Source organism: Vigna angularis, chromosome 8 (genome assembly GCF_016808095.1).
Source record: "Vigna angularis cultivar LongXiaoDou No.4 chromosome 8, ASM1680809v1, whole genome shotgun sequence".
Classification (NCBI taxonomy): domain Eukaryota; kingdom Viridiplantae; phylum Streptophyta; class Magnoliopsida; order Fabales; family Fabaceae; genus Vigna; species Vigna angularis.
In genome coordinates, this window is record NC_068977.1 from 17,084,928 (window position 1) to 17,108,991 (window position 24,064).

Consider the following 24,064-nt stretch of genomic DNA (forward strand, 5'->3'; position numbering starts at 1 on the left):
AATATTGTTTGAAGTCTAATAAATTGTAATTTCAATAATTATTTTTTTATGGTCCAAATACAGAACCAAACCTTAACTCAATAAATAAATAAATAATTCAATATATATATATATTATGGTTATCAAACTCGTGAGTTAATTCGTTAACTGTTAGGATATAGGGTATTTGGGATATAAGGGTATAATGGGAAATGGGATTAGGATAGAAGGTAAAGAAACTGTATAAATAAATTGTTTGGATAGTTAGAAGGGACTTTTTGAGAGATCTTTGTGGACAGGTATTGACCTGTGAAGAGGGTTAAGCCTCTGTATTCAGTTGTACAGAACATTCTTTCTGTGAATAATATTCAGTTTTTCCTATCTTTCTTGTGTCTTTTGGTGAGAAAGAGAGTACTTGATTAAGTTCCCATTTTAGGAACCTATCAATTACGTTAGGATATAGGGTATTTGGGATATAAGGGTATAATGGGAAATGGGATTAGGATAGAAGGTAGAGAAATTGTATAAATAGATTGTTTGGATAGTTAAAAGGGACTTTTTGAGAGATCTTTGTTGACAGGTATTGACCTGTGAAGAGGGTTAAGCCTCTATATTCAATTGTACAGAACATTCTTTCTGTGAATAATATTCAGTTTTTCTTATCTTTCTTGTGTCTTTTGGTGAGAAAGAGAGTACTTGATTAGGTTCCCAATTTAGGAACCTATCAATTGGTCCGACCTTCCGGATACACTTTGGAGGGGACTGCCGGATCGAGACGCCGCCGGAATCGTGTGAGGGTGAAGGAAATTTCGGTTGATAGAATGAAGGCGCAGACAGGGGAGCTGCGATCAGATTATGCAGCAATATGCCAAGATTATGCTGCAATACACCAAGATTTGCAAGAAATCATAAGGATGTTGGGTGGTCGAGGCCACAACCAGGATGACCAACATTGGGACCGGCAAAAGGAAGAGGAACGGGAGAGAGGGGATGAACGCCATGAAGTGAAACCCAACGGGGAGAGGAGAGTAGATTTACTCGTTTTCGAAGGGTTTGATGCGATGGAGTGGATTGCTAGGGTGGAGACAGTTTTTGAGACCTAGGGGTGAAGGAGGAAGAAAAGGTGCGTCGGGCATCCATTAGCATGGAGGGAAGCGTGGGCTACTGGTTCAGAGCCTGGAAGTTGAAAGCCAAAGATCGTTCTTGGGAAGGTCTAAAGGGGGCAGTGGTGGTGCGATTTGGAGAACGGAACGGGGGTTCCAGCTTTGAAAGGGTGACAGCCAATGAACAGTCGGGAACCACCGAAGAATACGTCCCAGCATCGAACGTGAGACAACTGTCGAAACCGAACAATCTAGGACTGCTGGATCTGAGCGGGAAATGACGGCCAACACCTAACGGGAGAGGACTGCCTGAGTCCAACGTAAGAGGACAGTCGACACCGAACGGGCTAGGACTACAGGATGCGAACGAGAGAGGATGGCCGGAACCGAACGGTTCAGCACTACAGGCTGCGAACCCGAGAGGACTGCAGGAACCAAACGGTATGGGCGAACCGAACAGTTTGGGCGGACCGAATGGTATGGGAGGACCGAACGGTTTGGGCAGACCGAACGGTAGAGAACCGACGAATCCGAACGTGAAGGAACGGTCGGAACCGAACGGTATTACAGTTACATTCAGTGACCGAACGGTCATACAGTCCAAACGGTCTCTTAGTAAGTGGTCGAACGGTCTTACAATTAGAATGAAGGTTGGGGAGGGAAAGGTGGATGGAAGAATCAATGCCGGGGAGAGAAGGGGGAAAGAACTTTTTGAAGCTTTGAAAGACATGGAAGACCATTTCCTCAGGGTTTGTGATTCTTGAAAAGAGGTGACCAGAGTGTTGGAAGCTAATAAAATCCAAGAAGAATGGAAGTCATTTGAGAAGAAATTGCCACCACCCAAGCCTCTAGACCTGAATGGGAGGGCAACATCCAGTGGGTTCCCTTCATATGGTAATAGGTTGATGAAGAGGAGCCATCAAATTGAGCTTTCCGGTTCAAACCTTGAGGACAAGGTTGTTCTGCAGGGGGGTGTAATGTTAGGATATAAGAAATTTGGGATATAAGGGTATAATGGGAAATGGGATTACGATAGAAGGTAGAGGAACTGTATAAATAGATTGTTTGGATAGTTAGAAGAAACTTTTTGAGAGATCTTTGTTGACAGGTATTGACCCGTGAAGAGGGTTAAGCCTCTGTATTCAGTTGCACAGAACATTCTTTCTGTGAATAATATTCAGTTTTTCCTATCTTTCTTGTGTCTTTTGGTGAGAAAGAGAGTACTTGATTAGGTTCCCAATTTAGGAACCTATCAATAACTTTGATGAGTTTATATTCTCAGTCTTGTCTTTTGTGTTAACTCGCAAATAAACTCGATTTTCAAGTACATTCGGTGGAATCATAACTAAACTCGGTGAGATGGTGTAGAATCGCAATTTTGCAGCAATTTTGCGAGTTTGAAATAAGGAGAACTTAGGAACCTATCAATAACTTTGATGAGTTTATATTCTCAGTCTTGTCTTTTGAGTTAACTCGCAAATAAACTCGATTTTCAAGTACATTCGGTGGAATCATAACTAAACTCGGTGAGATGGTGTAGAATCGCAATTTTGCAGCAATTTTGCGAGTTTGAAATAAGGAGAACTGAAAAACAAAGAGGAAGTCATTTTGAGTTTAATGTTTAATGACCTGATTAAGGCTCCACCACTTTTTCTTCATTTTCTTTGTGCTTCATTCCACCATTTTGTGTCGTTGTCGTGTGTCTTTGTTTGTGGCCTTCTCCTTCTCCATACCATCTGTTTCGGTAGGTCGTCGTCGTGTTTGTGGTCACACTTCATTGGCTCACCGTCGCACACTTCGTTCATTAGTTGTTCGCCAGGTTCACGCTCACAGTTTTCCTGGCTCGTGATCGTTCGCCATTTGTCGTCGTGCTCACTGTTGCAACTCTTGGTCTCACCACCTTCGAGCACTGCATGTGGTGGTGAGTGAAGTTTTTTTATTTTAACATTATAGCCCCTGAATGTCACTACCTCAAAATGCAATTGTTTGTGCTTTTATTAAATAAATTAAATCCTTATGGTTTTATTAAAGTAATGAAATCATTGTTTGTGCGTCTCTGCAGTGGTTTTGTGTTTTTTATTTTAGTATGTAAATGAAAATATTTAATAGTAAAGTAAAGCCTCAGTCCTCTTCTGCCATGGTTTTTTCTTTTTGTTTTTTTAGTGAAAAAAGTTAGAGCATCATGTTTGGAAATGCATCAAATTTAATGGAAATTAATACAAGTGCATCTTCATCTGTTAAGAATAGAAGTAAAAATGCTCTAGGCTAACAATAATGGAAGAAAAGTTAAATGTAACTATTGCTCAAAGATTGTGAGTGGAGATATATTTAGATTTAAACATCATCTTGCATGAACTAAGGAGGATTCTGAACCTTGTGCTTCTGTTTCGGATGAAATAAAAAAATTGATGATCAAAATAGTTATTGAAGCTAAGAATGTTTCATCAAGCAAAAGAAAGTTAAATATCATTGGTGAAGATGATGAAGAAAGTGAGAGTGTTGAAGGAGAAGGTAGGGTATTCAATTTTAAAGGAAAACAAAAGTTGCTACTACTAGCAAGGGGGGTCCAAGAAACTATAAATCAAATGATGAAAAAATGATATAAAAAAGAAGTTGATGCTCAAGTGGATGAACTCTCTTACACTAGTGTCATTCCTTTTAAATGTAATTAGAAATCCAACATTTGCAAAGATGTGTGAAATGATTGGTAGGTATAGAGTTAGATACAAACCACCATCTTATCATAATATTAGAGAAAAACTATTGAAACAAGTTGTGAACAAAACAGAGATGCAATCCTTGAGAATTATAAAGAAGAGTGGAAAAGAACTAGATGTACAATTATTTCTGATGGTTGGACGGGTGGAAAAAGACGTCCTATTTGCAACTTTTTGGTGAATAGTCTTAAAGAGACGATTTTTATTTATTCACTTGACACTTCAGACATATAAAAAGCATCTGATAAAGTTTTCAAAATGTTACATGATGTTGTCGAGTTTGTTGGAGAATAAAATGTTGTTCAAGTTGTCACTGATAATCCTACAAATTTCAAGGCAGTTGGAGGATTATTGATGCAAAAAAAGAGAAAAATTGTATTGGACTGCATGTGTAGCACACTGTATTGATATTTGAAGATTTTGAAAAAAGTTTGAAGGTCCATGAATTGACAATTAAGAAGGGAAGAAAGATTAGCACTTACATTTATAGAAGATCAAGGTCGATTTCCTTGTTGAAAAAGTTCACTAAAGGTAGAGATTTCATAAGACAAGGTGTGATTAGATTTGCCATGACTTATTTGACTCTTGCTTGTCTTCATGAATTGAAGGCATCATTGTTGTCCATGTTTAGCTCTAAGGAGTGGAAGGCAAGAAAGTTTAGAACTTCCCAAGAGAGGAAAAGAGTAGAACATGTGGTATTAGATAGCCAATTTTGGAAGAATGTCTCCATATGCCTAAAATTTGTTACCCCTATCAGTGGACTCATGTTAAACCCACAATGAGTTTCATTTATAAAGAGATGGATTGTGCAAAAGAGAAGATTAGGTCGAACTTTATAAATGTCAAATAGAGGTAAAATTTCAAACGTTTACTCATTCAAAGTTTAATTATTTATGTGCGAAATTATTTCTAATATAGCATAATTGGTTTGGTAATTATATGTGGTTATGAAAACGTTTGGAGAGTAATTGATGTTCTATGGGATAATCAACTTCATAGGACTTTGCATGCAGTTGCCTATTTCTTTAACCTCATTTTCACTACGAACCTAACTTTAGATGTGATAATTGTGGAGAGGTGAAAGAATGATTATATATGTGCATGAGAAGATTGGTACCAGATATGGTAAAAAGAAGAAAAATTAATTTGCAAATTGTTGAATTTCTTATGCTAAAGGGCTTTTTGGAATGGAAGATGCAAAGGAATGCATGAAAGAATTGAATCATGGGTAATGGTGAGAGATGTTTGGTGATGGAACTCCGGAGTTGAAAAGATTTTCTATTTGAATTCTAAGCTTGACTTGTACTTCTTCTCGATGTGAGTGTAATTGGAACTCATTTGAAATGATAATTTAATTATTTTTAATTTTTAATTTTCTTTATTATGTTTATATCTTTACTAAAAATATTATATTTCATTTTAGATTCATACAAAAAGAAGGAATCATTTGCATAAAAAAAGATGAATGATTTAGTTTATTTGATGTATAACTACAAGTTGAAAAGTAGACAAATTTGAAAAATTGTTACTCTTGTGTTTGATGACATTGAATCAGATGATGAATGGATAACTGAAAAGGAAAATGATGTTGTTGAGATTGGGCAAGTTAAAGGTGAAAATGTTCACTTAGATGGAGCAATAACAAATCTCGTTTTAGATTCTCTTAATCTTGATAACTTAACATTTAGGAACAATGAAAATGCACAATATTCATCAGAAAAATATTTAGGTGAAAATGATGACGAAAAGGATAACATTTGAGAACAATGAAGATGCACAATATTCATCAGAAAAAGATTTAGATGAAGATGATGACGAAAATGATGATGTCATTAATAGATGATTAGACATGGATACTTTAACATTTCAATTTATGATTTATAATATTTATATAAACTTATTTATTTAAATTTATATAATTTTATGAACTTATTTAAATTAGGATATTATTCAAATTATTATTTTTTTAATATAAAGTAAATTTTTACTTATGAATCAAATTTACTAAACTCATTATTTTACGTAAATTTTTGAGTTTGACGCTATTATATATATCTATACTCAAGAATTTCGAGTACCGTTACCCAATAAAATGGCACTGAAAATGATACGTACTCGTTTCCAAGACCATGATAAGATCTTTCCTGTGATATTTTGAACCATTTTAAGGGTTAAGAGACTTGGAATATTAAAAATAATTTATTGTCAAATGATGCATATCTAACAGATTTGGAAAGAGACATGAACAATAAAGCTCATTTGTTACAAAACATCATGAATAAAACTAATGAAGTGATATATTCCACACTCATGCTATCATATCACAAAATTACAAATGAAGTTCTAAATGTATTACATGTCTAATATCCTCCGGTGACCTAACTTATATATATGCTGTCTTGCTTTCCTTGAAACAAATGAAAAACAAAATGTAAAGCTGGGTGCTTGTATTCCTACAATATAAGATTTATACAGTGATTGTAGCCACAGCCACAAACAGTAACGCTTCTGAACTAAAAGCAATTACACAGTGGCAGCACCGTCATCGTACAAAGTGGCCTGGTATGAACTGTGTAGACAACAAAGCCAGGGATCGCATGCTCTTTGAAAATATGAAAAAAATAAAGTACTTATTGCAGGTATAAAACACACTCGTGAGCAAGACTTAAGATTCTCATATAAAGAAATGTGTGGCCGGATGAAATTCGCTATCACAGATCATGAGGGGCACGGCTATTATCTGAATGAGTCTGAGATCCAACATTCGAGTTTTGAGAGGTAAATAAGTTGGGGTATGAGAAGTATGAATCATCGTCCATTGAAGGTAATCTCTTGGGCTGGTGACTAGAGGAGTTGTCATTCAGTACGTGATTACGGGGCAGGGAGGAACCAAAATCTTCCTTGAGTGTGTCAAAGGAAGGAAAGCTTGATGAATGAGAGCCTGGGGAAGTATAATCATCCTGGTAATGTTCAAGATCTTTTGTATTATGGACATCAGAGTTACCTGCAGGACTTTGCCCTGTGAAATGTTTTTCTTTTGTTGGAGATTCCTTATCACCACCAGCATAAAATGGGTTCTCTGATCTGCTGTCTGATACACGTTCATCAGTTCTCTTCTTAGTCAGCTCATTAATACGGACTTGAGCAAGACTAGCTGCTGTGCGAGCTGCAGCTGCAGCCCGTTCAGCAGTTTCTGCAGCAGCATGGGCTGCAGCCAACACATCCTGTAAGTCCACATTGGGTTCCAGTTTTGCGCTTGACAAGGTGGGAGATGATTCACTGGGTCTTGCAGAAAATGATCCAGATGATAATGCTGGAGGAGAGATGAATGGCACGAACTGTATATTCTCTTTGGCAATTGAAGTATGGGGTTCATCTTTGTGAACTGTCGATCTATCTTCAACTTGCTCCTGCTTGACATCTTCAAAATCTCCGGAATTGCTTGATGAATCAAGATCAACATCAAGGGGTTCCATAGTCAGATGTGTAACCATTTCTGGAGCTGTGGCAACATTTGCGTTAGGCCGGACTGATACTTTAGGAACTTCAGGAAATTCTAATGTATCTGAGCCAGAATCAGAATCAGGTTCTTCTTTATTGGGTGTTTCATGAGCAGAGTACATCTCTTCGTGTGGTTTTTCATCAGGAAGGGGCAACTTAGACCCACTATAGAATTGGGTGGGGCCATTCTGAAAAGGAAAGGACTTATAATGCAAGATAATGGTGCTTTACTAAATCATTGCCAATTTTTTTCTAGTTAGTCATTACAACTTAATACTTACCAATAAATCTTCGTGTTTTTTAAAGAACTCAGTTTCTGATGCTGCTGGGTCCCATTCTAAATCATGCTCAACAGCAATTTCTTTCAGAAGGTTCAGTTTCTTTTCTGGTGAAGGAGCACGGATTGAAAGTAGCTCTATTAACTGCAATTGAAATTCACATGGAGAATGTCATGAAAATAAAATGGCTTTCTGTATAAAAAGTTTAGCAACAAGAGAAGAAAAAATTAACAGCATGAAAAATTCATGGAACCTGGCGATTAACACCACAGTCTGGCCTGAGCTCAGTTGCAGCAGATAAAAATTCCTTCCCATATTTGGCAGCAAATAGCATCTGAACCTGCAACAACTCTGGCAGATCTGCACACCTTGGTGCAGCAAAACATACACTAGATATGGCTTCCTTCAAATCAAGTGGACATTCCCTGAAAATATTGCGAACATTGATACATAACTAGAGAATAATGATTGAGATTTTATAGCTATACTTTCCTTAGAAGAATGATCATGGTCTTAATCAGAACATACACTAATTAATCCATTGGCCACTTTTTTGGACTTATCACACACTTAAAAAGATGACGATAGAACTTCCTAGTCTGCCCAATGATACTAATAGCAAAAAATACATACTATATGAAGTTTATAATAGCATTGACAACTACTCAGGAGTAGGTCTGTAACTGATCAGCCTAACATAACTTACTTTACTAACTATCTTGAAAAAATACTTAAAGATAAGTACTCCTACAATGTACAAGTACTGAATTCCAGTTCATGGCTATGTTTTTTTTGGAAGAAACGTCTGCATTAGCACCTCTACGAGAGAAAGCTAAGAAGAAAAAGGAAATTAGTTTTTTCTGTAAGCTGAAATTAATTTTTCATAAACCAAAATTAGCTTATCTACATGTTAAAAATAAGGTTTTTGAGAAACTAATAGGAAATAACTTAATTAAATTAGTTACACATTAACTAATTTTAACTTAAGGAAAAACATTTTAATTGTTTTTCTTATTTTCTCTCATATACGTATTTATGGAGAAGTTTCTTCAAACAGAACCAAAGCATATGCATGCTTCTTAGCAAATGCATATTTTCCTTCCATGTTTGACAACCTTCATTTGGTGTGTATGCATGCTGTCCATGGAAACAAAGGAGGTAATTTCAAATTCTACATACAATAATGAGACATCAGAAGAAGCAAAAAAAAAATAAAGAGCAGTAGGACAACATACATAAAATTTAGTATGTTGTAGTGAGGCACAACTATGATGCACTACGGAATTCTCTTTATTATTTTCTCCAAAAAGAAGAATCTGTAAATTCTACTAAGAGCCCAATAATATATCATCAAGGAGTGTTTGCATATGTTTCCGAAACCTACGGAGGTCAGTGTAATTTTTCAAAACTAAATTTAAGTAAGAAAAGTACATATCCAGAGTATTAGAAGCCTCCTAGAACCATGAACACAAGCAATAAAAGAAAATTGAAAACCTCAAAAAGCAATCTAGAATCTTATCATATCAAACAAAGGTACTCCCTAAAAAGAAAGTTGACACCCATAAAGAAGCTAAAAAAACCTACCCCAAGTTCCCACCTCCCAAAGAGGTTGAGAGATTTTTTTTTTGAATTATTAAGAAATTTTCAAGCTGAATCAGAAAAATTAAAACTGCATTATTGACAGTTAACAAGTGAAGGGTGAGTGAAAGAGTGATGAGGATTATAGTCACAGATACACAGCAATTGACAACCACAGGGACCTACTTTCACTTGTAGAGATATGTAGTGGTAAAATTTGATAATTAGGGCAGTACAATAGTTAACAAAATAAGTGATGTTCACACAGCTAATGATCATGATAATTGGGATAGTTTCTTAATAAAATTGGTTGTGGCTGAAAACAGAAATACATAACTCGGCTGCAAGTAAAACCTACAAGATGGATCATCAGTTAAAAGCATTGAATTATATCAAAAAGAAAATTCTCAGCAAAAACTTCTAGCAAGTCCTTTTTAATGGTTTAATGTAATGTTTTCTTAGGTCTTCCCCTACCACATTATATTGAATTCAAACCCTTTTTCTCACTAGTGTTTCTGTTGGTCTTCTCCTCACACAACCAGATTGCCTCACAAAGTTCCATCATCAATAGGGACTACCCAGAATTTCTTTGATGCAGATCATTTGTAATTTTACATTTTCTTGTATTTCCAATTATCCACTCAATCACCTCAGTATTCTCATCGCTGCTACAATTACTTTTGTTCTCGTTGGCACTTCACTGTCCAAAAGCCAAAGCATCACTCATTTTATAGTTTCGAATAGATTTTTCATTTGAGTGTCATAGGCACTGAGACAATGGGATCACAAAATTATGCCCAAGCATTAATCAATTAATTGATAAATCTGTTCAAACTAGTTTTAAATCATATTACACCTTGGACACATTCATTGTTTAAGAACACTCCCTCAACCAAAATGCTGAAAATACTCATCATTCTTCTAAGTTTACAGCCAAACAATCCCTCAAACAAAGTGGCTTTTACATTGCATACTGTAGGTCTTGACGACAAACAAACAAATTGATCCTCCCAGTTACTGATTAGTTAGATTAGTAGAACAAAGTAACATTTTTGGAAAAATCAATCTGAATAATATACCAACATTGTCATCAACACAAGATTTACTAGTGACTAGCCTGAATGCAAAAGTCAAATGGACATATCACACAAATTCAGACAGAAACTAAGCTAAGCAAGCAGATTTCGGTTTCATGTGTAGACTACCTTTGAGATTCAATTATTGGAAGACGGACAGCAATAAGTTCACAAAAGAGTTCAATGATTTCTTGGGCAGCCATCATATTCTCCTCTCTGATAATATGTTCTACCTGCACATATGACCACATCAAGAACAGAACTACCAAAGAAAAAGTACCAAAATGATTTTCTTACTTTCCTCAACCATTGGCTCAAAATACTAAGATTTAAAAAAAAGAAAAAAATCAGATGCAGGCTTACCCTAATACGAGCTGTGGCTTCTTGGCCAGTCTCAAGTAGCTTGGCGATGTCACGCCGCATATTCTTTAACTGAATCTCTCTTCTGTTTCTTAACAGCTTTATTCGGGGAATTGTCAGTTTCAGCAATGTTTTACTGAAAGTGTGAACATTGGCAAACAGATCGGTTACAACCAAATTAAACACCAAAAATACAACAATGAAAGCAATAGTAACGACAACAATGATAAAAGAATAAAATGAAACACCACAAAAGAGCTGTTGACCAGATCAAGGTTTTATTAAAAACAATCTGCCCGCCACCGTGATTTCGGCCACAACAAGGTTTTTTGGGATAACTCACAATTGCAGTTACAGTTTCCGGCAATATATAATGTTGGTTTAAACCAGCTTATGCAATAAACAGAATAATTTAAGTCAAACTGAAGCACAATCCGGTAATTCATAAATGAACAATTAAACCATCAGAAAAAAAAACGTCATAAGAAATATCCAGTTACTTAGTAAATAAAGGGGGAAAATTCACGAATACAAACTATCCCAAATAGCACAACTAGGCCAATTGATCCACAGTAGTACCCAAAACATACAATTTCAAAAGAAAAAGAAAACAGCTAGATTACATACAGAACGAAACAAAATAAGCAAACAGTACCATTTGGCAGCCTTAAAACCTTTGTTGAAGAGGGAATCGAACATGGCCATGGTGTAGGTTTCGATCAGGATCAAACCCTAAATCACAGGAAAACAAAATCCCAGAAACCAAAAACAGAGGATTGCAGTGGGTTTTGTTGAAGACAGCTAGCTTGGAAATTTAAGGTTCCTAATTTTTTTTATCAATTTAAATTGAACTACAAAAACAAATCGGTGAGTGCGTGAGAATGAAAAATAGATGAAAGAAAAGGAGATTATATGTGATGAATACCAATTGCTCTTCCTTAACGAGGAAGGTTTTGGTTTCTGAAGAAGGATCGATGAAAGTGTGAAAATTGAACTCTAAAAGATTTTATTTTATTTTTTCTGTTTATATTTTTTTTTCTAAGTGTTCGGTCCGCGTTGGGTTGATTTGTAAATTATCTGCTTAATTTTGAGAAGTATATACTCTGAATTAATTAAAGCTTAGGTTAGATCTCACTTTTAAACTAATACTTAAGTATTTTAATATATAAATTATTTTATAATAAAATAAATAAATAATATTACTATAAAATTTATGATAAAAGAAATTACATTTACAATGGTTAATTTATACTGTGATATGGTATGATTTTTAACAAATTAAGTTTAAAATAAAACACCTTAGGTTCTATTCCTTTTATAAAATTATGTACTAAAAATTCATTCTTGTATGGTTAGTATTTGTTCTTTTAAAGATATTATCTGTTATCAAATATTACTAATTTGATTATGGGTTGTTGATCTTAGTATATGTTGTAACAATAAATTATAAATATCAATAAATCTCATTTAGAAGATAATATATATATATATATATATATATATATATATATATATATATATTTTAGGTTTAGGGTTTAGAGAAGATATATGTATAGAATAAAAATATAAAACAATTTGTATACATAAATGCAGTGAAAGTTTCCAATTTTTAAGAGTTCAAAAGTTTATATTATTTTTAATCTTATATACAAAATTTAGCCTTTATTTTTTAGATATAAGTACTTTTCGGACTTAAACATTTTATATAAACCAAACTGATTTAAGTTGAGTGTAATTAGATGAAAAATAAATTGTTATTTTAGGTGATAGTGATTAATGACGACAGTTTAAGAATAACAAAATTATCTATAATATATAGATTCTCCATTTTTATATACATTTTATTTTCAATTTTACTTTTTAAATAATGATTTTTTAGAATTAAAATAGTTATTTTTTAACTGATTATTTTTTAAAATTCAATACTTTTTTATTTGATTACATTCTGTAAATTTAATTAGTTTTTAAAATTAAAATAATTATTTTATAATTATAATAATAATAAGTAATTACGTTGGATAGGATGTGTTTTCAGTAGTATATAATAATATTCTTTCAACTTTAAAAGTAATATCATAAGAAAAACATACGGCAATTTGTGCGTTATTGCATTGACTTATTTTTACTTTTCACTATCTCATATATTATACCCATTAACTTTTTTTAAATGATTCTATTCGATTTTTATTAGCAATATTTCATAAAAAAGATAAAGTAAAATATATTTTAAAGAAATTATCTTTTATAGATTTTCAATTACAAGATCCAATAATATTTCAAAATTATTTTCAGAATTTTCAAAAATACTAACACTCAATGACATTGTAGCTAGTTTATATTATGAATATTTTAGGGAAACAAAGTTCTAACAATACTATTGTAACATCCATTTAATAGCATACAACTATTAAAAAATATCATATATTTAGTATTTAAGAATATATAATTCAAAATATTTAATATTATTACACTTATCTAAAATATAATTATAATACCAAAAATATATATAATTTTTATGTAACTAAGATATATTATACTAAACAAAAGAAAAAACAAAATTTTTCAAAAAGAAAATCATAAATACAACTAGATTAACCTGTAACTAAAGTGTTGCGCATCACCTCCATTGGATTAACGGTAAGACTTTTGAAAAATAATTATATTGAAGATATGTATTTTTAGAAGAATTTATATTATGCTATAGTAAAATGTTATAGTGAAATACATATATAACTATAGTAAAATATGTACGATGTTACAGTAAAATACATATGATACAGTGAAAATATCTCATGAAACACATGTTGCTACAGTAAAAATGTAATACAATTACAACACTGCTATAGTAAAATTTATTACAACTACAGTAACCCTAACTTCAACTATAAATAAGGGTGAGAAAATGGAGTTTTGAATCAAGAGAGTGAAAGTGAACAAGAGTTTAGTAACAAATAAGGAGATTTTAGGGCTAGAATATAAGTTGTAGAGAAGGTAGAAAGAGCTTCTAAAGAGGTGTTCTTCATCCAAGAAGAAGAAAGAATCAAGTAAGAGGAGCTAACATTTATCTGTTCTTATTTTGTAATAAGCATTGGTATAATATTTTTGTGGTGTAAAGGGAACTATCCTTACTATTGTTTTTTTGTGTGAACTTGGATGATGGAAATTGTATGTGATCTTGTAGTGAATCTGTGAATGTGTAAATGTTAATATTGTAAGTAGGTGTTAATTTATTTTTTATTATCCTATGTTCTTTGTTAGATGATGCCTTGGGATGATAATAATGTGAAGTTTTTGAAAGTTAGTTGAGGAACACTTTGGTTAAGGAAAGACATGGTACTTAAGTATTCCATTGAGACACACCTCTCTTTCCTAGAAGTCTAATAAAGAAGCTTTCACTTTATTTCAAAAATGGGAAATAATTTTTTTTATGTAAAGATAATCAACAATGTGAATTTCAAATAAATTGTGATTGTTATTCTGAATATGTGAGCTATAAAGATGTTGGGATAGATACTCATCCCATTTGTGAAGTTTAGGTTTCTTTGATTATGTTTTCCTTATTTTTCCATTTTCTAAGTTACCCTAGTATGACCTTAATTCCCACTTAGTCCACCGTTAGATCACTACAAAAAAATTGGGCATTACCGAAGGCCAGAAGCCCTCGGAAACTGCCATAAGCCGTCGATAAAAGGTGTTTACCGAAGGCTTATCGACGGCCAAAAATCCTTCGGTAAATCACTTGTCGCTAACAATTACCGAAGGCTTTCGCCCTTCGGTAATTACCGAGGGCCAAAAGCCTTCGGTAATTACCGAGGGCCAAAAGCCTTCGGTAATTACCTAGGGCCATTTGGTTGGAATGCAAGCTCACGTGAATGCTTCTCGTTTTAGGTGAGTAATATGTTAAGTTGAGTAAAGAACACATGGCCCCGCTAGCTTGGAAAAAAGAAGCCTTCGTTTTGGACAAAGAAGCAACAAGTTACGAAGGAAGCAATTCTCATTCTTTTCTTTATGAAAGCAAACGACCAATGCACATAATGGAGGGGGCCACCACTTTGAAAGCTCACATAAAAAAATAGGAGAGGGAAGTGGAGTTGATGGCTTGTCATGCAAAGTGCTGAATTTGTTGAAGTGACATTGCTACAAAATAATAATAGCACATAACCCCTCATTGAACGTCCAAAGAGAATTTGCTAGAATAAAAGTGGGAGCCACACGGTTTTGTTGAGAGGATTTAGTTGATGGTTTCACGTTTGGAAGCAACACATACTGGGCTTGAAGTGAACTAATGAAGGGAACCACATTGAGGAAAAGAAAGCTCACGTCCACAATGGAAGGAGCTCCAAAAATGTGCTGATTTTAATACAATTATTACATGGATTTTATCTATTCCAGCACAAAAGAAAGAGTTCACGACCTAGGAGCATTCTTTACATTTATTGCTGGAAAACACGGCCACTTGGTTGCAAAGGATAATTCATATTTGAAGGAGTTACACGCTGCAGTAGTTTGGAGGGAGCAACACTTCATCTTTGTTCAGTTTTTAGAGAGTCACGGCCCCACCCAAAAGAAAATGCAGCAGCTGCCACCTAAAGAGGAAACCATCTTTCACACTTCCAGCAAGTGGAGTTCACGGTTTTGGAATTAATTTTGGTCCAGCCTAGAAAGGTGCACACGTGAAAGGCTATACTTCCACGGACCAGCAAGGCAAAAGAGAAGAGTGAAGGCTGATTATTTTGTTGGAAGAAGGTGCATCACGACAGCAGCAGTGAAGAGGGTGTCTCGGCCTTGCTGGAAGAGAAGAGAAGAGAATAGGGACGTGTTGGAGCAGCTGAGTTTGAAGAAGAAAAAGTTCAGCAGCAGGAAGAAGAACATAACGTCCAACTTGAAGCCACCTTCACGGTGCATTGAAGGTTCACTTTGCTAGAGAATAGGAGTGGCACACATGTTGTTGAGGAAGTGGAGTCCAGCAAGTGCAGCAAGCATAAGAGGTGCACAGAGAATGGATGGTTCACGGCAAATGAAACAGGTCCAGCAGCTTGGTTGAGCACTTCACGGTGGTTGCTGGAAAAGAAGAAGAAAAGCGTCCAAGGGCAGCATGATATCCAGCACGTTCAGAGGAAGAAACACACACGAAAAAGCATCACCATCCAGCATGCACAACAGAGGAAGCTACAACAGTTTGAAGTGGGAGCCCACCTATTTTCTTGGCACATCTAGGAGTGAAGAAAGTCTTCAAGCTATGCAGACAAAAGACAAAACCTTGCTGGAGACAAGGAAGGCTTACGGGAGTAGGTTCTGAATTTGGGCTATAAAATGGCAGCAGCAGAGCAGAGAAAAATCATTAGATTTGTGCATTTTAGTTCTATCAAATCCTTCTACATCAAGTAGTAAGATTAACGGTAAATCAATCCTAAGTTCAGTAATGTGAGACTTCACTCACACTCATACACTATAATTTGTTCTTACAAGGGATTTCCAACACTTTTTTCTAACCACTATAATTTCCATCATACAGAAAACTAACACTTCTAAATATCATACAAACATTACCCAGAAGCAAATTTCAGCAATCACGACTTTATGAAAGAAAGTCTCTCTAGAAAGTGGCTAAAATTTTCATCAGTATCCAACATGGTAATTCTTATGTATTTTGGACTCACCCCGAAGTGTTTTCCACTTCTAGTTAAGATGTTGTGTGCTCGAAGGAAGCTTTCGCAGTCTTCCACGTTTCCCTCACACTTTAACCGTCACGGGTGTTTACCTTCCAATTCCATGTCTTTTTCCCTACACTGCGCTACACTCGACCTTCAACACACCACTACAATTGCAATAATTTTCCAATGATATTTAGTGTTAAACAAAATCTCCAATGCGAACCAAAAGCAATACACACATATTTAGGTTAACTCACACATGCATCACAAACAAGGCAGCCACCAAAAGGTACATAATTTCAAGCAACAATTTGAACCAATAACTCACCTCTACGGTAGCGACAACCCTCTGATACCCTCTGTCGCGCAACCCTTCTCACGCAACGACAGCTACTTCATCACACAACCCCTGGATTAGCCTCCCTTGGCAACTACAAGCTCTGCCCACGCCGCGACACCAACCCTGACGCAGCGATAACACCTCCTGACGCCGCCAAACCACCGTCGTAAAGAAACAGGAGCTCGACAGGTTCAGAATCAATGGCAATGATGGTTTCGGATTGTGAACGACAGAGGGAGGTAGAGATTAGGGCAGGGGAGAGTGGAAAGCGGGGACGGGAGTGAAAGTTTGGGAGAAGCTTTCCCGGGAAGTATTTGGGAAAATGGAAGAGGGAAATCCCAAATTCAGATTTTATTAAGTGAATGCATATACCGACGGCCAAAAGCCTTCGGTAAATCCTCTGTGTAATACCGAAGGGCAAAAGCCTTCGGTAATGACCAATTTTAATGACCGTCGGGAAATCCTTCGGTATTATCATATTTACCGAGGGGCACGTGGCCTTCGGTAATAATCCTTCGGTAATCAATGAATTTGTAGTAGTGGATCAACCTAAAAATTTCATATATGGTGCATAAGACATAGTAACTCACTTTGACCGTCAAGATTTTTAATTTGAGGTCTATAACTAGAGGAAGTAATTTCGTAATTTTGAGTAAATGACCATAACTTTATTTTTGTCTCTAAGTTACCTAGGTAAAATCTCAATCGTCACTTCGTTTACCGTTATATTAAGTTGAAATTTTGATATATGATTCCTGAGATATATATTATACTTTGATTACTTGGATTTTTAATTGGGTGTCTGTACTTAAAGGAATTAATTTCACATTTCGGATAGAGCTGAAAACCACTTGAATACTATCCTCGAGTTGTCTGAGTAAAATCTCAATTTCTACCTAATTAACAGTTAGAATAACCTGAAATTTAGATATGTAGTTCCTAAGACATATTGATTCACCTTGAGTGTTTAGATTTTTTATTAGATATTTATAGAAATTATGTTCTGTTTTTATTAAGGATCTCAACACAACCTAAATTTTGTTTCTAGACTATCGATGCAAAATTTAATATTTCCGCTTTATTAACCTTTAGATAGGACTGAAAATTTTATCACAAATTCTACATATATTGTGATTTAATTTACCTGTTCAGATCTTCAATGTGAGACATGGGCAAGGAACAAACTTCTATGTAACGTCATAATAATTTAGATTGTTGATCAATAAGGTTCGATTAGTAAAACTATGTTGAGGTTGTACTCGTTATGAGTAAGCTAAGATTATAAGAAGAGTATGATATTTATCTTGTCAATAGGTATATGTATGATCTATTTATTATAAATTTTGGGTATTGACATGTTTGCGTGATGGAAATGGGTTATTACCAATTTATGATTAATGAATGAATATGATTGAGTTAGATGGATGAAATGATATGATTCATTGATTTTGTGTAATGCTGAGTGAATATGAGGAATGGCTAGTTATGAAACAATGTATAAGTCTTTATTAACGTAATTGTACATATGGGAATAATGCATTTGGTTTCCACTATAAGGCTTTGAGTTTAAGCAAACTAACTTAGAAGGCTTATGAAAGTAGGCAAAGAACGGTCTGACCATAAGGCTTTGACATAAGTAGAGTACTTGTAAGTCTTATAGAAGTAGGTAAAGAGCGGTTTGACCATAAGGTTTCGGAGAGTAAAGTATAGTATACTTGTAAGGCTTAAGGAAGCAAGCAGAAAGCGGTGTGACCATAAGGCTTCAGGAGTAAGTATAGTCTACTTGTAGGGATTATGGAAACGAAAAGGATGACTTTGAGAGGAATCAGAGGATGATATGTTATGGAAAATAAAAGATAAAATAAAGTGAATTAATGGCATCGATCGAAATAATTGTGCGTATAAATTGTAATGATATATGATTGAATATAGGGTGAATGTGTTTAATGATTGTATTATTAGCTCACTCTTATTTGTTTGTGCAATGATCATATAACTTATGTTGTTATATGTGAGCATATGATGTTACAGATGCAGTTGGACATGCATAGAGACGAGAGACATGTTGGGAAAAACTTTCAGGGGCTTTTTGATAAAAATAAATTTGTATATGAAAATTATGTTGTTTAAGATTTCGAAGCTTAAATTCGTATTCATGTTAAATTGTGAAGACTATGTTTAAGGTTTGTAAGTTTAAAATCATACTTATGTTAAATCAAAAATAAATTTTTAATTATGGATATCAAATGTTAAATTTAAAATTTTGTTTTACTACAAGTAATACCCTAAAAGAAATTTGAGGTGTTTCAACTACCACATCATCTACTCACACCATTTATGGTGATCATTGCAAAGGAAAGAAACAAACAGATAAAATAACATAGAGGAAAGGGTAAGCTAATATGCAAAAAAATATATTCATAAAATAGGCATAAAGATGTTATCATACATAACTCATTCATAACAACAATAATCATATCACATATAAAAACTCATACTAGACTCAAGGACTTAGATGCATGTATTGATATCAGACTTTGGTGAGTTACGCACTTGTGATGGCTTCTAATGCTTTGTAGAGTCATTGTTAATGAGTTTCACCTTACCACACACAACGTTAGTCTATTAACATCTTTGCCCAAGGTAAAGTTCCTAAACTAGGATTTTCTACTTCTCTCACCATGTACCTCACATTTCTTTACCTGAGATTGGATGGTTATTAGAGTGACAAAAAAACTTTGAATACTAAATCTATATATTAATACATACACTAAAGAAATCACAATTAATCCTCCTTGGATTAGTACCAACCACTCTTAGATAAACATCATAAACCAATTATCATTTTTAACATTCACAAAAATCATACACTAAATGTGCCAAAAGAGAACATATGAAATAGAGTTAAACTCTACTAATATCGCTCAGCAAGAATATCTACTTGCTCAAACAGTAATGCTTGAAAACCCACTTGTTCAATGACCAAATAGCTCGTCCAACGACCAAATAGCTCATCCAACAACCAAATAGTTCGTCCAACGAAATTAAAAATGGAACTCATAGACTTAAATTCTCCCAAAAGTAGCCCAACTACTACTAAGTCAGTGAGATCCCTGACCAAATAGCTCGTCCAACGACCACCAAGTCAATAACTCTCTAACATTGACTTTGAATAATGAGTATATTTTCACTCGGCGACAATCAAGTCAATAATTCTCTAACTTTGGCTTTGCCTAACGAGCATATTCTTGCTAAGCGTCTCTACATAATTCTACTATACATAATTTTGTAGATTTATGACATTTCAGTCTTGCCAAACAGTTCAACAACTATTAGAGATCCCACATACCAAATTTCAAATTACACTAGCTTCACCAATTCAAACAATATCATAATCTACAATACTAATAAGGAAATATTCTCAATTTCACCATACAATTCAAGTAAGCCAAATTAAAACCCTAATTTCAATTCCACACATCATACTCAATCACATAACTCAATCATATAGACAAAACACTGTACAAGCATACAATTAATAATTACAAGGTATTAATCACACAAAAAATTTGTACAATTAGCTTCCTTTACTTTAAAGGTAGATGTAATTGCTCTAAAGAATCTCAAATCCCTTCAAGCTCACAAGATGTCCTATCTATACCTAGGAACAACACAAAAACGGTCAAGGCGCACCATTAGAACCACTAATTAGTAGAGACTCATATAGAAGACTTAATTACTACATGTGAACCAAGATGATTCACATGCACACAAACCAAAAAAGGGTAGAAAACTAACTTATTCTAATGGAAAACTGACCAAACAAAAATGAAGAGTTTGTCACAAGGATCACTTAAGTGATCTTCAATCTTCAAATAGATGAACAGAAGGTGAGAAAACCTAGTAAGAAGAAAGAAAACTCTCGGAGAAAGACTTTAAGAGAAAATGTTTGTTTTTAAATAATGAATCTTGTTTGAAAAATGTAAAACCGAGATAAAACAAAAATATCTTTTATTTTTATTTTAAAATTTCTAATATTAAAGAATTAATTATGGATGGTATTGGGTGATAAAGTATTTAGGAGTTGTATGAAAATTGATTAATAATTGTTTGTACTTTAAAATCGAAATCTCGGGAAGTAAGTTTTATATAATAACTTCTGTGTTAACATTTCAACGAAATCAATTTGGTTAAGTGGTAGATGTTTGGGAAGCTCCCAAGAAGGTCTTGACTCCGAATCCCGCCCACTGCACAAGATAGCTTCTTTTTTCCATTTGTGATTTTTTTCTTAATTGGCCAAAAGGTAGGGCCCACGCGGGTCTGAAGATAGAATTTGGTTTTCCATACTAATGGACAACTTTATGAAGAAAGAGAATTTGGCTGCAGGAGAGAATAAAGTTGACAACATAATCGTCTTTTTTTTTTAAAAGAGTGAGAAGCTGAGTTATTTTATTTATCTTTCATGATATAAAAAGCTTATTAGCGAAGAGCAAAAGCCCTCGGTAATTACCAAAGGGCAAAAACTTTCGGTAATTATCAGATAGAATTAAGTGATATTTATATTTGTTATCCAATCACACAAACCTGCATAATATGTTCACATCACAGACAGACTTGTATAACAATTTCAAACCAAAGACAAACCTCCATAATATGCATTTCAAAGTCATCCAATAATTAATAGAGTAAACAACAATATAATAACATTATTTGTATTGTTGAAATTTAAGAACTTGTATTTGTAAATGAAACCATAAACATAAAACAATTGTTCATCTAGAAAATGTAATGTAAGAGAATCATAATGTAACATCAAAAATGTTCTAACAACTATGTTCAATAACAAAATAAAACTAATAATCCACACATTCATCATCAGAATGATCTTCATCATCCTGTTGTTATGTAGATGGCTGGACTGGTGTGGGCTGGACTGATGTGGGCTGGACTGATGTGAGCTACTGAGGGACAACGGGTGACGGGGAGGGTTGTGACTGAGTCGGAGGGACAGTGGAATGACTACTTGAAGCAGCAGGCAACACTCTCATGACCAGGGACTTGAAGTTTGTAAACTCGGTTCTCAAGTCACTGTAATTTTCTCTCAAATCTTGATTTTCTTGGTCACGTTGTTATAGTAGTTGTGTCAAGTGCTCGATGGTCTCTTCAGCAGTAGTTGTGGAAGAAAAAGGTTGGTGCTTTAAAGTACCTCCTCTTGATGTTGTATAGTTTGCAGCAAGTTGTCCTGCACCGTACACTCGTCCCTTTTTCTTCCCACCAATGACATCGACCCAGCACTGTGTCCTACGGATGTCGTCGTCCTCATTAATCGCATCATCTGGTGTAGGAGTTGACCCATGTTCGGATCTAATCTGTGAAAGTCTCGTAGAAAATTCTTCCTGTTCAAACATTAAAAGCAATGTTAGGGAATGATACAATAACATAATGAGAAATTAATATTAGTACCATTGTTATTTGCTTACATGAGTCTTCCAAGATCTTTCATCAACGAATTGATTAGTGCCCTTCCGAACATGAGTCTGTGCAAAGACCTCATCAACATGGACCGCCCATCCCAGATCTTGTGCTTGTAATAGAATTTATAGTTAGAAGTGTACATGAAATAGAATTGTTTGGCGGAGTCAGATCTAACATCAATTTTTTAAAGAAGTCCAATGCTTGATTAGGAACGTTCCAATTAGATTTACCAGTCATTAGTCTAATGCATATTGACAATTTAGACTCAAATGAACCTTCAAATACAGGTTCATTTGCCTTTGTCAGTAAATTGTAAAACCTCTGTGTGGTTTCATTTGGAGACTCTTCATCATGACTATCGTTTGTTTCTTGTTCAGCATGTCGATGAAGAGCATTGTCGACCATCTCTTCCATATAGGCAAATTGATCTATCTCAGATGTATGTACAATATTATTCGAACCTGATGCAAGTCGCTTTTCAGCTGCAGTGGAGGTGGAAGGAATTTCTTCACCGTGAAATGTCCAAACCGTGTAATTAGGCATGAACCCTTTTTGGTATAGGTGAACTTTGACGTCTTCATCTTTCAAAATCCTTGTACATTCGCACTTAATGCATGGGCATCGAATCCCTTCATCAAGAGCATAATATTGATATCGTCGAGCCGTCTCCACAAACTCTTCAACTCCGATGACAAAAGATTCCTTTAAACCTCTCCTTCCGCTATAACAACGGTCATACATCCATCCACGGTGGTTGGGAAAATGGGCCATGTTTTGTGACAAGCCAAACAAAGGCAAACTTAGCCAAAACAGCAACACTCCATGTGACATAAGTAATAAACCTATTACTACTCAAGTCGAACATGGATGACAATTTGAACACTACTATCATAAGCATACAATATGTATATGCCAAGAGAAGTCCTCAGCATTGAAATGCCTTAGACATCCTAAGGGGGTGTGTATTAAAGTTGGGGGAGACAACTTATTATTACTGAAGTTCCCTTTTACAGAGAACTTCCACATATTTTGTAAGTTATAAGTGTTTATGGTATTTTCACCCTTCTCATTCCATTGAAAATATGTGTAGTACCATAGGATTTTAAATGACTACTTAACTTAATCAAGTTGTAGCCTAATAAATGAAAGACAATATACATGAACATGCAATATAGACATCAACATAATTTAAGCGATCAAATATCTATAAAAGCATGGATATATAATACATATTAACATCCTTTAGGTAATCAAATAACTATAAAAGTATCTAGTGACAAACCAAATTTAGTGAAGAACCAGCTACACAATCACAATCAACAGACCAATCCCTGGTGGGCTGCAGGTTTGATAATAAATTTCTGCAAGGAAATAAAATTGCAAGATGTTTAGCCATTTACCAAATGCCAAACAGATTCAGAAATGGAAAAATTGGACTAATGCAATAAGCAGAAAATTGGTGGTTTGAGATTCAAAATCACACAACAGCAGCTATAGATCAAAATTAAACACTTCAGGAAATTGTTTGATGAAAACAAACATGTTAAAACTCAAATTTAAGCCAACCAAACTACTACTCAAAATAACCTGTCTACTTCCCAAAATTGACTCAAAATTGGTGGTTTTGGAAGTGATTTTGTGCCTAAGCCATTCTGACACTTTGGTAATTATTTCAATAGTTTTAATGAATCAAAATACACTTATTTGAACTCTAATTAGGCACAAAACAAAACTGCAACTCAGATTCACTTTGCAAGTTCCGAATATGGCTCAAATTCACTTTGCTTTTGAATAGTTTACTAGGTCCATTTCACTATTCTGGACATGTTAGGACGTTCACATTAGTTAAAATAAGTGTACATTAGGTCTGGGTGCAAATCCTCACCCTTATAAGCACACTTTTTAGGTTTCAAGTACTAAAATTTTGAGTTGTATCTAATTCTTTTCTTTTGAATAGTTTCCTAGGTCCATTTCAATACTCTAGACATGTTAGGATGTCCACA

The 24,064-nt window shown here is 34.6% G+C and overlaps 1 protein-coding gene across 2 annotated transcripts; it reads right to left on the reverse strand.

Annotated features, from left to right (window-relative positions):
- Positions 1-6,074: 6,074 nt before the first annotated feature.
- On the reverse strand, positions 6,075-11,600 carry LOC108345565 (uncharacterized). Of its 2 annotated transcripts, XM_052866792.1 has the most exons (7): positions 11,518-11,595; positions 11,248-11,324; positions 10,596-10,728; positions 10,362-10,465; positions 7,832-8,003; positions 7,582-7,722; positions 6,075-7,488 (listed from the first exon to the last, which is right to left on the reverse strand). In XM_052866792.1, exons 2-7 carry the CDS (start codon positions 11,295-11,297, stop codon positions 6,511-6,513), a joined length of 1,578 nt encoding a protein of 525 aa, XP_052722752.1. In that variant the 5' UTR covers positions 11,298-11,324; positions 11,518-11,595; the 3' UTR covers positions 6,075-6,510. The 2 variants fall into 2 exon arrangements, with proteins under 2 accessions (XP_052722752.1, XP_052722751.1); XM_052866791.1 differs by having other exon boundaries at positions 6,075-7,503; positions 11,248-11,600.
- Positions 11,601-24,064: the final 12,464 nt, after the last annotated feature.

Bases quoted from the DNA above. Each gene is read 5' to 3' on its own strand.
- LOC108345565 (XM_052866791.1), bottom strand. From the start codon at position 11,297: ATGGCCATGTTCGATTCCCTCTTCAACAAAGGTTTTAAGGCTGCCAAA. The intron at 10,466-10,595 runs GTAAGCCTGCAT...TCATATGTGCAG, and splicing joins AAGCCACAGCTCGTATTAGG to GTAGAACATATTATCAGAGA. The intron at 7,723-7,831 runs GTTCCATGAATT...TTTCAATTGCAG, and splicing joins ACTGTGGTGTTAATCGCCAG to TTAATAGAGCTACTTTCAAT.